The sequence below is a fragment of the Salvelinus fontinalis genome, chromosome 39 (genome assembly GCF_029448725.1).
Source record: "Salvelinus fontinalis isolate EN_2023a chromosome 39, ASM2944872v1, whole genome shotgun sequence".
Taxonomy (NCBI): Eukaryota; Metazoa; Chordata; class Actinopteri; order Salmoniformes; family Salmonidae; genus Salvelinus; species Salvelinus fontinalis.
In genome coordinates, this window is record NC_074703.1 from 13,240,823 (window position 1) to 13,255,091 (window position 14,269).

The 14,269-nt window shown below is 42.7% G+C and overlaps 1 protein-coding gene across 4 annotated transcripts in view; it reads right to left on the minus strand.

Annotated features, from left to right (window-relative positions):
* LOC129838683 (muscarinic acetylcholine receptor M2-like) overlaps positions 1-13,448 on the minus strand; it is a 90,583-nt gene extending 77,135 nt beyond the window's left edge. The window contains exons 1-3 of one of the 4 annotated variants that reach the window (XM_055905812.1): positions 13,209-13,448; positions 12,931-13,076; positions 7,607-7,757 (exon numbers count right to left, since the gene is read on the minus strand). In XM_055905812.1, coding sequence (XP_055761787.1) covers positions 7,607-7,637 — 31 coding nt within the window. In that variant the 5' untranslated portion in view covers positions 7,638-7,757; positions 12,931-13,076; positions 13,209-13,448. Of the gene's footprint in view, positions 1-7,606; positions 7,758-12,930; positions 13,150-13,208 lie in introns of those variants that run through there. The other 3 variants (XM_055905811.1, XM_055905813.1, XM_055905814.1) reach the window with 3 other exon arrangements.
* Positions 13,449-14,269: the final 821 nt, after the last annotated feature.

Here is a 14,269-nt window from a genome sequence, read left to right on the forward strand (position 1 = left end):
GAGGCGACTATGGGGAGAGGAGAGGGATAATAATGAGCAGAAACAGAGGAGGAAGGAGGTCAGGTTGGGATGGAAAGGAGAACAACTGAACCAATAAATCACAAGTTAATAGATAATTGGAAAGACGCCCCCTTGGGATCTCTTTCCAGAGCCACGAAACTACACATCTTAATTCTCTATTAACTCGGTATAAGAATCCGGTTCCCTCTGGATTAACCAAGGCATGTGATGCCTGATGTGATGGCAGACATAATGATTCTATCCAGCCTGTTTAACATCATTTTGCTCACAGGTTGATACCGCCCACCGGGGAGTCACTGTCAACACTAAGAGACAGGAGGCCATATTGGTTTGGATCTATGGAGATGTATTCCAAATCAGGTGCAAGTCAACTAGGAAGGCTGATGCAGAGTAATAGTGTTACTACTGTACTCTGGAGACCTTTCCATCATAGACAAAAAGTGGCTGCGTTTGATCCTCAAAGTCTAAGCCACTGTCATCCTGTTCACACAGGTTAAAATGTTAGTCATTGTTTAAAAAAGAAATGATTCTCATTCATGTCACCTAGGCTTAATGCTCTCTCCTGACATTATCGCTGAGCAGAGTTTGAGTGCAGGTTGTCATTCCACTGCCCAAAACTGTGGAAGCAGTCACACGCCTCCAGACTTCAGTCAATAAGCAAGACCATGGTGAGTCACCACTGGCTCGCAGAAATGTTCTCTCACCATGCACATAATAATGAGAAGGATCTGAGTGACCTTAAAGGCAAAATGAGGCAGTTGGGCCAACAGCACCACTCAGCCAACACCAGCCAATTCAGAACCAACGTCTGTGGAGTAAAGAATGCATTGAATGCACTTACGTTTAGCCTACTACATCTACACAGTGTTTGTCTGATGGAATAAAGCAGAGCAGATTTCGCAGTCAACTTTTTTCTGCATGTATTCATCTTTATACAAGCCTATTGTTATATATCCACGGACGTTCTGTTATTTACAGAAGAAAGTAGTTACTCTTTGGCAACCAATCCCTCTCTTTTCCCTGTAGTGCTGTTTAACTGCAACAAAGACAGCATTGTAGCCTGCTGTTTATACTCACAGCAGGATTTGCTTGTTGAAACGAGCTGCAGGCTTTTCTCTAATGAAAGCCAGGGGTATTTAAGGATGGGGACTGACTAGTAAAAACTGCAAAACATGATTTTTAAAAAAGGACATTGGATTTTGTCTGTACCTACCGCACCTCAGTACGTAGGCCAATACGTTTACAGACACACTCATCACACGGCATCTGGTCTGATATATCTATGGCCAGGTGACTGATGAGATAGACCAGTACGACAATACCCAAATACCTTCCACCTCCACGTTCACGGAACACGTTGAAGCAGAAAGAAAATTGTCTCCTGCATTCTTACAGCTCCCATTTATCACTTGTCTCTGAGCTGAAGCCCCTCTGATTTTGTCCTTGAATTCCTTTTTTATGGCTCGCTTGCTTGTTCACTATTCTTTACTCATCTTTGTTCCACCTGGTCTGACAAGCCCAGAGTTTTTCTCTGGTTGTGCTTCTTGTTCTTTTTCTTCAGCATACTGACTCCTTTCTTGGACGGTTTCTGGAGAGGTCTGTCAGAGGGTGTGAATTACGGAGTGTGGAACTACACTGAGAATCTATCCCTGACACACTGTATTCTCTGGACTCCCTCTGCAACCTTGTCTCTGTCAACTCAAGTAACAGCATATCAGACGGGCCGTTCAGTTTGACACGGCTAGCTGACTCAACGGGCAGTCTAAAGATAATAACGGAAATAATAGATCCTTTCATAAACCCACAGAACTCGCACATAAATGCCACATTGAATCAACGGGGGGAAGGCATCCACAGTTCCTAAAACGCACACAAATAACTGAAATACACTCCTTCTCCATGGCATTTATTCCAAATGTCAATTCAGCCACCTGGAAAGAGTTTTGTCCACAATGGTATCTTCAAGAATGTCAGGTCTAGCCATGGATCTGTCTGCAGCAGGTCAATAGGCCAAATGGCTGGTAGTTTCTCTCACTGACAGCCTGAGGTTGAGAAAGTTAGCAAGATATCTAGGTATTGGATGATCCGGACATGTTGTGTTTATGGCTTATGGAAATGTCTCTGAAATCTCATGTCTGGAGTCGTCCTGGTCTTGTTTTGATAGTGGAAGTATCTCATGACCCTGTTTTCTCTTCGTCCCAGTCTCTCTTCCTCCTTGGGATATATCTACATCATCCAGTGATTTCCCTCCACTGTCCCCCCGGGCACAGCTAGACACACATCTTTCCTCTTTCTGAGAAATAATAAGAAAATAACAGACATCTACGAAATGCCATCCAGGACTAACAAGACAGCAGTTTTTACAACCGTTATCTGGCCTTTGTCTTGCGTTTACGTATAGTTAGACAGAATGGACAGCCGCAGTAAATCTGACCAGCTGAGCACATAAAAGAACCGGGCTTTACTACACAACATAGTGGAAAAAGAAACAAAAGGTGAGATGAGTTATACCTGAAGCTACAGTATAAACAGGTCTGCACTCACAAATACACTAGAGTAAACTGAGACACCGCTGAATCTGTAACCTCAAATGATCATTGCCTGCATTAGTATTATTCGGTTTTAACACGTGTTCAACATGATACACCACTTTTGGGGTAGGAACATTGGGCCAGTAACCGAAAGGTTGCTGGATCGAATCCCAGAGCTGACAACAACAAAAAATGCAGAAGACACATTTCAATTGAATGCATTCAGTTGTACAACTGACTAGGTATCCCCCTTTCCCTTTCCCTTCCCGCTCCTTAAATTAGCCAGCGTCTTGGACACGAGCATTTTTCTCTGCTATGATTCCGTCATTATCTTCAAAGCCTGTGTTTAGCTGGTGAGAGCGTGTAGGCCTGTATAAAATGGAGCTTTGTGTGAAGCAGTAGTCTCTCCACTACTCTAATTGAAGTTTAGTTTCACAGATTGCCTTTTTTCTCCTCTGACACTGGGATAGGAGAAGCACAATTGCTTTGTAAAATTGCATGTGCAATTTTGCTTCTTTGACAAATTCTGCAGTTCTGAACATTCCCTAAAAAAAATTATAGTATTTACAGTATGTTGCAAGAGGCTCGCAACAGGACTAAATGGAAAAATGGATTGATGCTGTAATTTCATGCCACTTCCTTTCAATGGTATGTTTTGGCAGTATCTACTGAACAGAGAATTAAATAAAGTTTACAATAATAGGATTTGTAATTAAGATGTTTAGGCCTTTTAGGGGTACAATTGAATTTAAAGTGTGAGAATGACCTTTAAAACCATGTTAGTCCTTTAAATAGGGGCTGAAAACACTTAGTTCTTGAAAGTGAATGGCTGAGGATGGGAAAACAACGGATCCACTAGGACAGGGGAAATGCTGAATTAATTAAAGAAATACACATGAGTAACCTATCACCTTGGTAGAAGTGTTAACCTTTGTGGGGAGCCCAGTATCCAGGATAAAGCGGTCATCATTGTAAGGTACACTCTTAGAAAAAAAGGTTCCAAAAGGATTCTTCAGCAGTCCCCATAGGAGAACCCTTTTTGGTTGCAGCTGGAACTCTTTTGGGTTTCATGTAGAGCCCTCTATGGAAAAGGTTTTACATGGAACCCAAACGGGTTCTACCTGGAACCAACAAGGTTTCTTCAAAGGGTTCTCCTATGGGGACAGCTGAAGAACACTTTTAGGTTCTAGAAAGCACCAGATGATGACGGTGATCCAGGGAATGGTGAATGAAGAGAAAAGGACGGGCATAGGAGTTTGTGTGTGTGTGTGTGTGTGTGTGTGTGTGTGTGTGTGTGTGTGTATGTGTGTGTGTGTGTGTGTGTGTGTGTGTGTGTGTGTGTGTGTGTGTGTGTGTGTGTGTGTGTGTGTGTGTGTGTGTGTGTGTGTGTGTGTGTGTGTCAGTGTCAGTGTGTTGTGTGACCATGAGTGTAAGTGTGTGTGTATCTTTACGTGCTTCCTGGAGTGAGTATGTCAAATGTTTGAGATGCTATCCTTCTTTCTGACATGACACAAACTCATTCAGACAGTCTCACTGGTCCTGTTAGTGGCTGTGAATGATTAAAGGCCCAGTCCTGTCAGACTCTGCCTGAAAGAGCTCAAACTCACCAGGACTTTAGGGAGACATTTTTCAGCCTCGTATCATCTTCCCTCTTCCTGTCTAATTGCTCGTTAGTGTTCGTGACCCGAAAGAGTAGAAATTGACACAAGGCTCCCTCACAAACATCCACAGGGTCAGCAGCAGCAACAGCAGTAGCACTGTAATGGAAAACGTCCCTATAGAGCAGTATATTCTGTCTGGGCAGAGTTGATAACAATAACAGCCAGATGAGCCAGGCTGGCTGTATCATTGTCTACCTACTGAGTCTAGGGGGGGATTGGGAAAAATAATCACCCCTTAATACAGTACTTTCCCCTTTTGGACTCATTCTCTGTGACCCTCGACATCAAATGTAACTCCAATAGCCAACCTGTGTGTGAGAGGTCAGAAGGCAGGGAGGGAAAAACCATCTCTTCGTCTCTCCATGTCTTCTGTCTTCCAATCTTCCAATCCCACATCATGGAGGAATTAGATCTATCTGGAAAATTACAATGTCACTGCTCCGCCATGGGTCCAACGGGAGCGGGGAGTGCTGAATGTTTATGGAGCCAATAATAATGGAGCTAGAAGCACAGGGCCGGATTTATCCGGTGCCGAGGCTTAGTGCAATTAAGCACCGGGAATGGGAGCGGGAATTATTACTGGATGAGTGGCAGGACTTATGAACACCTGAGGCATCCTCAGCTGTGTCTGAGAACCGAAAACAGGCAGAAAAATATATTGTGATATCGATGGTACTACTACTTAGTAGTACTACTATTACTAAGCAGTCTTGGGTCTCTGTTATGGTACAGCAAAGGATTCGGCACTGTTTACAGACAGCAGTGGGGAAGCTCTTTCTTCCATCTCTAAGCTGTGTCCCAACAATAGCTGATAGGCTAGCTGCTAGCCCAAGGGTAATGCAGTGAACCCTCTTGATTAGAATGGAACAGAGTCACGGTGCACCACAAAGACACTGCAACCTTTTAGAAGCCTGCCTATTTCAGAGGGAGGAGACCAGGAAAGGGACTTAGAGAGAGAGATACAGCGTGGATGATTCATTACAATGATATCAACAGATCTTACAGTTTCTCCGGCCATGATTAAAGCATGTTGACGCTTATTGGGATTAATCTTGTCCTGGAGGCGGAGCTGAGCGATTTCCACTAGACGGGCCAGCGGCAAAGTCAAAATTGGCTACATATTGTTAAGAAACCATGAAAATAAAAATGTGCTTTAAGATCTGAATTTAAGGTTAAGGTTAGGCATAAGGTTAGCAGTGTAGTACACTTCCTGCGGTTATGGAACCCCTACCTGTCCCAGACCTGCTGTTTTCAACTCTTAATTATCGGCTATGAAAAGCCAACTGACATTTATTCCTGATTATTATTTGACCATGCTTGTCATTTATGAACATTTTGAACATCTTGGCCATGTTCTGTTATAATCTCCACCCGGCACAGCCAGAAGAGGACTGGCCACCCCTCATAGCCTGGTTCCTCTCTAGGTTTCTTCCTAGGTTTTGGCCTTTCTAGGGAGTTTTTCCTAGCCACCGTGCTTGTACACCTGCATTGCTTGCTGTTTGGGGTTTTAGGCTGGGTTTCTGTACAGCACTTCGAGATATTAGCTGATGTACGAAGGGCTATATAAAATAAACTTGATTGTACAGGTTATAGTTTCGGTAAGGGTAAGGTTACGGTTAGGGTTACGTTTAAAATCCGATTGTATGACTTTGTGGCAGTGCCAGCTAGTGACTACCCTGCAGAGCTTCCTCCAGTACATAAGTCATCCCAATAAATGCCAACCTTCATGATTTAATGTATTCAGGTCTCCCCCTGTGGGGCACTAAACAGATCACCTAGAACCAATTTTGAAGAGTAATGGCTTCTGATGTATTCTATCAAGCTTTTACACTACAATCATCACTGGGTTCATCTGAGGGAGTGTAATTCACCACCATATTGACTAGAGAGCCCTGAAATACTAAACAGCAAGCTTGGGTTTAACAACCAATTACAGGGGCACTACATCTCTTCAACATTTTTTATGCACAGAAGAAGAAAAAAACACACGACATACCGCTTAGTTCAACAACCTCCTATAGTCTTTGTAGGAAATGCAATGACACTATTTTATTTGATCCATACTTCACAGTGCTAGACAAAGATCTGGAGGAGCATCACTCAGTGCTGTGGAGTTCCTCTGGTACACCCTATATAAGTTCTGACTCCTTCAACGTCAGATAAATAACCCATCACCTGCACCAGGTGTAATGACTGCTGTTATGACAGCACAATTCAGCTGGATTGTATTTGCCGTGACAGGTTTGATTGTCCGTTTTTTCCGGTGTTCCTTGAGCTGAATATTAGGCTTGCGAGAACCCTATTGTTACAGAATATAGAACATCAGGAACATCAGGAAAGCATGCAATGTAAGTACTTATTTGGACCGGAGATGGGCATGCTGTATCTCAACACATCTCTGTGTTCTGAGTGGTGGTGACTAGCATGGTCAATGTAGCTGCTCAAGAACCCGTCTAGAGAGGACTTCCTTACCGCTCCATTGTGTGGAACGTTAGAGTGGAAGGTTTGCACATGCTCTTATTCCATTCTCCCATTTTAGCTTAATTACATCCTCCTCATTAACAAGCCTCCATCGCTGCTGCCTCAGATTATCCATACAAAGCAAAAATAACATTTTAATTGCATAATAATACAATTAAAAAGTGTGATTTAAGACCAGCAGCTCAGGGTAGATATGTCAGCCTGCTGTGGTTGAAAGCGTGATAATCAGGCATTCCTTTCAACTGGTGCCATCTCTCAGCTCCACTGATGTGCACCACACCACTGCTCGATCACCACCGGTGGGTTACTGCTCTAAAGGCCTATGTCCGTTGAATCAGACACATAACCGACTAAATGTAAACTTTTAAAAATATACCTTTGCTCCTCGCTGCTATATCAAATGCACCCCTGGTGCCAGCCTCTCGAACGTTCCATTAGAGCCTGGGTTCATTTAAAAGTGACCATACATGGTGCGCACATGGTGGGAACATATAGGCAAAGCTAGGAGTGCATTATGTGTTAACTTTGCAATTGTATTAAACAACCACCCTCAGCGGGGAAACATCCTGTTTTCAGGGATACAGTATTTTCAACCTAGCTTCCTTTCCCCCTGAAAACTGGATGTGTGGACCCCGCTCAGGTGTTTATTTTACATCTGCTACCTTAGTTTACTCTGCTCCTAAACAGCTGCTCTATCAAGTGAGGCAGGGAACCTGTGTGACTTCAAGAGCTGTTCAAGTGGCCCCTTTCAAGCAGACACTTCTCTCCTAACAGACCATAACTCTATTGATGGTTAATATGCAAAACATGAAATCTATCTAGGAAAAGTCTAATTACCTAATAGGTTCTGGAGCAGCAACAACTTAAAAATCACAATAGGTCATTAATCTTAATTACAATTGTTCACCATACCTGCTGGTGGCATCGGCTCACTGCATGTCATGAAGGGGTGAGGAACTCCAGCTGAGCTACTGTACAGTAAACCTCCACTTCCACTGTCAAACAGTCACCATTGTGTTCAGCCCAGGAAGAAGTCTCCGGATGGGGTCAGCTTGGGAGGCCCCTATAGAGAAAACACACAAATAGCATCTCACTGAATGGTGACTCTCTCTGCCAAATATAGCCCGTCAATATGTCCCACCTTTAGTGGGATGACTTTGAACAAACTCAACATCTATCTCATGGTTGGTGTAGATACGTTGGAGAATGAGTGTTAAACAAAAATAAACACGTATTAAAAAAACTACCTCATAGGTAAAAATGAATAAATCAATACCTCCCTACACACAAACTCAAATCCCATTCTTCCTCTTTACTCACATTGTTAGTAAGCCAGCATGTCATCCACAGCAGCCAATATGCAGCGTAACATATTCACATTGATACAGCTCTCCAAGTCTATAGAATATAGGTTATGAGCCCTATACAGCGTGTTACCCTAAGGGTTAGTACATGCCTTTACAGTACAGTATGAGATAATCATGGTCATAAACCACAACGGCACAGGGAAATGATGCTTACTCTTTAGTGGTTGCGTCTCTAATGTGATATCGATCATGTATAATGATGGGAATATATTGACAGTAATGTAGTGATTGTGTCCTCGATGTGTAACCTCAGTAAATCTTTACTGAAGCAGTACATGCAAATACCAGCAAATGTTACCATAAGTGGTAAAAAAAAGGTGTCCTTTCTAAAACCACCTCGCTCGGCACAGCTTGCATAAAGTATGATAACCATTAAGAAAATAGCTAAAGTATTTACCTGTGGATAAGTCGACAACATATTGTATGGATTTCACTGACAGCTTAAAGAATTGTGCAATTTTTAAGCACGAATTGCTAGGACTGTGCTGCGTGACCCGTTGACCATGCAGCCTAATACATCTTAAACTGTAAAAGATTATACAATTGTACTGCTGCTCACCCCACCTAAGGTGGAGGAGTGAATCGGGAAAAATCAGTTGAGTAAGCTTTTCAGCAATTATATGAGGTCCTTTGTATATTTTCAGAAATGTGATGTTTGTGACAGGAAATACGAGGTAGAAAATACGCACCCTCTCAAAAGCTCGCTCACACAATAATGTAGGATACAAATAATCTGAAGCTATGGTGTGTGTCTGATCTGCACCATAGCTGATGGCAAGCACATCATATTGAAAAATAATGTATTCTGTGTCTGTACTGTACATGGCAGTGCTGTACAAAAAACAATCATATTTTCGTCTGGAAATTGAACTAAACTCAGCAACAACAAAAAAAACGTCCTCTCACTGTCTACTGCATTTATTTTCAACAAACTTTACGTGTAAGTATTTGTATGAACATAACAAGATTCAACAACTGAGCCATAAACTGACATAAACATCCACAGACATGTGACAAACAGAAATGGAATAATGTGTCACTGAACAAAGGGGGGGTCAAAATCAAAAGTAACAGTAAGTATCTGGTGTGGCAACCAGCTGCATTAAGTCCTGCAGTGCATCTCCCCCTCATGGACTGCACCAGATTTGCCAGTTCTTGCTGTGAGATTTTACCCCACTCTTCCACCCTCACCCTCCGATCCAACAGGTCCCAGACGTGCTCAATGGGATTGAGATCCGGGCTCTTCGCTGGCATGGCAGAACTCTGACATTCCTGTCTTGCAGGAAATCACACACAGAAAGAGCAGTATGGCTGGTGGCATTGTCATGCTGGAAAGTCATGTCAGGATGAGCCTGCAGGAAGGGTACCACATGAGGGAGGAGGATGTCTTCCCTGTAATGCACAGCATTGAGATTGCCTAGAATGACAACAAGCTCAGTCCGATGATGCTGTGACACATCGCCCCAGACCATGACGGACCCTCCACCTCCAAATCGATCCCGCTCCAGAGTACAGGCCTTGGTGTAACGCTCATTCCTTCAACGATAAACGCGAATCCGACCATTTCCCCTGGTGAGACAAAACCGCGACTTGTCAGTGAAGAGCACTTTTTGCCAGTCCTGTCTGGTCCAGCGACGGTGGGTTTGTGCCCATAGGCAACGTTGTTGCCGGTGATGTCTGCCTTACTACAGGCCTACCATCCCTCAGTCCAGCCTCTCTCAGCCTATTGCGGACAGTTTGAGCACTGATGGAGGGATTGTGCGTTCCTGGTGTAATTCGGGCAGTTGTTGTTGCCATCCTGTACCTGTCCTGCAGGTGTGATGTTCAGATGTACGATCCTGTGCAAGTGTTGTTAAACGTGGTCTGCCACTGCGTGGACAATCAGCTGTCCATCCTGTCTCGCTGTAGCGCTGCCTTAGGCGTCTCACAGTGAGGACATTGCAATTTATTGCCCCGGCCACATCTGCAGTCCTTATACCTCCTTGCAGCATGCCTAAGGCACATTCACGCAGATGAGCAGGGACCCTAGGCATCTTTCTTTTGGTGTTTTTCAGAGTCAGTAGAAAGGCCTCTTTAGTGTCCTAAGTTTAGTGTCTTAACGACCATTCCACAGGTGCATGTTCATTCAGTGTTTATGGGGCATTGAACAAGCATGGAAAACAGTGTTTAAACCCTTTACAATGAAGATCTGTGAAGTTATTTGGATTTTTACGAATTATCTTTGAAAGACAGGGTCCTGAAAAAGGGACGTTTCTTTTTTTGCTGACTTTAGGTTACTCGTGCATGTTATTTTGCGAATATTGCGCAAAGGCAATGCAAATAACCATTCTGTTAAAGGCTCTTAATTGTGAGCACCAGAATGCACCCTATCAGCCAAGCTGTACCAGAACCAAATACACTTTGCAAGAACCAAACCACTACCAACAATTATTCACTATTCAATTGGTCTAGTGTTGTCTGCCCAGTCTTTATCTCACAAAACCAATTAATTTCAACAATGAATTCAGGGTAACATTGTTCCTAATAATTACCAGCGCACTTACGCAAGTAAAAGAGAGAGTGCAGAGTCCATGCCTTTTTGTTATAAATGATGACCACGTTTTTCAACCTGCACCTGGACCTCAAATGCATCAAGTGCACTAATTAATCAAACACACCAGACACATTAGCAAGATGACATTTGCATCCGTCTTCAAAGGGTTCCCCCCCTATCCAATCTGTTAAGTGGCCAACGTCATTTAGACTTGGGAGACCAATAAGTAATGGAGCACAGATTCTTCACCTATAAAATAAAGAATGTTTTTTTCTCATTACCTATCAACTCGATCAAAAACAATCATATTTCACAGGTTACAGATGGGACAGTCGAGACAGTCTGTCTTTAACCTGATCTGATAAATGTATATCCTTATGTGTGTCTATGGGGCTATTTATGAATAGCCAGGCACATTTATTCTCCCGCTGCGTGACCAGAGTTTTTTTTATTGGAGATCACAAGGACCCATACATCACATGGAGATGGTAATCGATGCAAAGCACATTCTTATTTTCCAACCTCAAAAAGCTTGACACGACTGTGACGGTATCGTGAGGAATTGCACCAGCTTCCAGCGACCTCAAAACACAAAAGCAGTGGCTCATTTCAAAACTTGACGCAAGTTTCGGGAACACTTTGACGCAATTTCGGAACACGTCATGCAACCTAGATAATGAGGCAAGCCCCCTTATCTGATCTGTTGAGAAATCTGGAGTCACTCACTGATTTCAATCCTGTTAATGCTGTCAGTTATACAATCATACAATCTGCTAATCTGTGTCAACATACACCAGCCATATTCCAAACGCATCCTTCGGGGTTGCTAACGCAGTGCCAAGCGCGCTTTTACGCGCACATTCAGTGAGACATGCAGCTTCATCACAGTCGAACAAACCCTGTTGTTTGTCACTAAATCGTAACCATTCTCTCACCACCACTGCAAAACAACCACGAGTAAACTCATTGCGCATTGGGTGAAATAATGGATAATCTCTTTAACATATTCCAGCACGTATGTTCATGCAGCGTGCTGTCCATTTATCGTTATGATGGTGGGATGCATAAATTAATGGTAGCTGACGACGAAATCGACAAACTATTCCCTGTCTTCCTTTGTGGGGTAGGGGACACAGCAATGCCATTCTGTAAGGACAGAATCGTATTTGCACACGAGGTATGAAGGTCTTCAAATCAAGGACATCGAGTCAAAATCATGCGTCAACTTCCGGATGCTTCATACTTCACTGCAAAATGACTACGATTATTTTATATTTTTATTTTAAATATATAAACACATTAACATATACAAAACACAAATCAATGGCAATTTAAATGGTATACCCTCTTTGTGTTGCACAATAGAATAACATCTTAACGCAATACAGTTGTGGTAGCCCATAGCCCAAGCGGGAAATTCGATACTGTTGAACTTGCTTTGAAAAACAATTAGCCAACTCTCACGAAATGCTTGCTGTCTTCCCGGAGAGGTGCCTGGCACGGGGATGCGCAATACCATTCCTATAGAGAAAGGAATCGTTCCATGGATGGATCGGCAACAGACATGCAAATGGTGGAAAATATAATATTCCATGTATGATCATTGTAATTATTAAGACAACGAATTAAATATTATTATCGTAACATTGTATAACACCGTTGTATATATCGTTTCATTTATGTTGGATGCAGAAACAATCCACTGAAAAGAAGATATGGATCATATGAGAATAAAATACTTTTTACTTTTCCAAAATAAAAGAGAATCTTTCCAATATTGACGACAACAGCAGGTAATAGAAAGCAATCCATAGCACTATGATAATTTATTTACTTGCTAAGCTGAATTTCATTGCGCAATGTGACAATTCCATTCCGCATCATGGCATGGCACAATATGCAGATGACTATATCTAAAGCGCAAACCATCTCCACTCCCATGTCACTGATAAACACGTGTATTACATCCTCCAATAGGAAATATGACTCCTATACGACATTGTCTATTGTATAGCCTCGGTTGATTCAGTATAATGTAGTGAATGCCCAAGAAAGACCCTCATATACCATAGGTCAAGTCGAACCTTGCTTGTTGCGCACAAAGTTCTGTCAGTATCCTGCCACGACTGATGTTGATACATTATACATGTATCCCAAGTAAATAGATATAAACACTTCCAAAGGTACAGACTACTATAAAGATTGCACGATTACATTACACATGAATGTTATGCGCCGGTACACTGACTGAGCGAATTTTTATCGTGCGCATTTCTCTCCATTCTCTAACCAAACATCCTTAAGATTTGCGGGACATATGTTGTTGAGTTAATTACCTGCTCTCAGGCTTTTCTGCTACTCGTGCAGCGGGTTTCCTTCGTCCGGTGCTCTCTGGAAGTTAGTTGGTCCGCTTCATCACACGGCTGCACGTCTGAGGACATGCTTGTAGAGTAAAGCTGGGGAGGCAAAGCTGGCTTCTTGGCTGGAGAAAGTGGCGAGGGAGGAGAGAGCGTATGTGAGAGACAGAGAGAGAGAGAGTTGGAGAGTTAGAGGGGGGCGGTGCACAGTGCAGAATTTCATAGAAGATTTGTTGCCGGTGAAATCCACTGCGTACCTGTCTTGCTTTTTGACGAACAAAACCGACGGTGATGTTATGCACTGATTGTATGCAGAGTTGCAAACTGCGTGATAATTATATTATATACTACACAAATGATATATGTCCAATCATGGTTGCATTGTTTGTGCGCTGAATGTGCCTAAAATTGATTTGCATTACTTGTGAAATGTCGTCTGGGTAGCCAAGGCTGTTTGTTTGAGCGGATTACGTGGATGCCTTTCAGCACCATGGAGAGCGCACACGACGCGTGAGCAAGACAACTGGGGGAGAAAGTCAAGAAGAAGGTAAAACGGCTGGCTGATCGTCTTCAAAACACACCTATGCAGAGGAGGATTAAAAGGAGTTTAGCCATTTGACCGTACGTGCTGAACTGCACACCACTCTCAGTGATATGAGATTTGTTTAGCCGCTGGTTAAAACGACTTAACCTACCCCAGAACAATGCTGTCCTCATGCTCTATGAGCACAGCATTGACTGCGCACAGAGGAGTCAAGACCATAGGGAGCACATGGGCGTCCTCAGATTTGTCATTTGACATATAATTAAACATAATGATTATGGGTCTAGATTGCAGGAAAAGGCTGTTTCAGGTGCTTGAAAAATGCTAAATGCCCCAACCAGCACCCAGCCACCCTCATGTACAATGCATTCGGAGTGTATTCAGACCCCTTGAATTGTTCCACATTTTGTTATGTTACAGCCTTTTCTAAAATGTCTTTTTTTTTTTTATTCTCCCCTCATCAATCTTCACATAATACCCCATAATGACAAAGCAAATACTTCTTAGAAGTATTCAGAGCCTTTACTCATTTTTTATTTATTGTTGTTGTTTCTTTGCAATACTACTTACTAGTCACCAAGCAATTTTGATGGCATACAGGCTATCAATCAAGTTAGAGTAGCTAGCTTGTCTAACTATCTTAGCTGGCATGATTTCTGACAAGGTTGGTACACTTTAGAAAAGCAAGCAACTACTAAATGTACTGAATAAGACTCACATTCATTTCAATCTTTACCCAGATTTTAGCAGAGATGCAGAGAAGCATATTTAGTT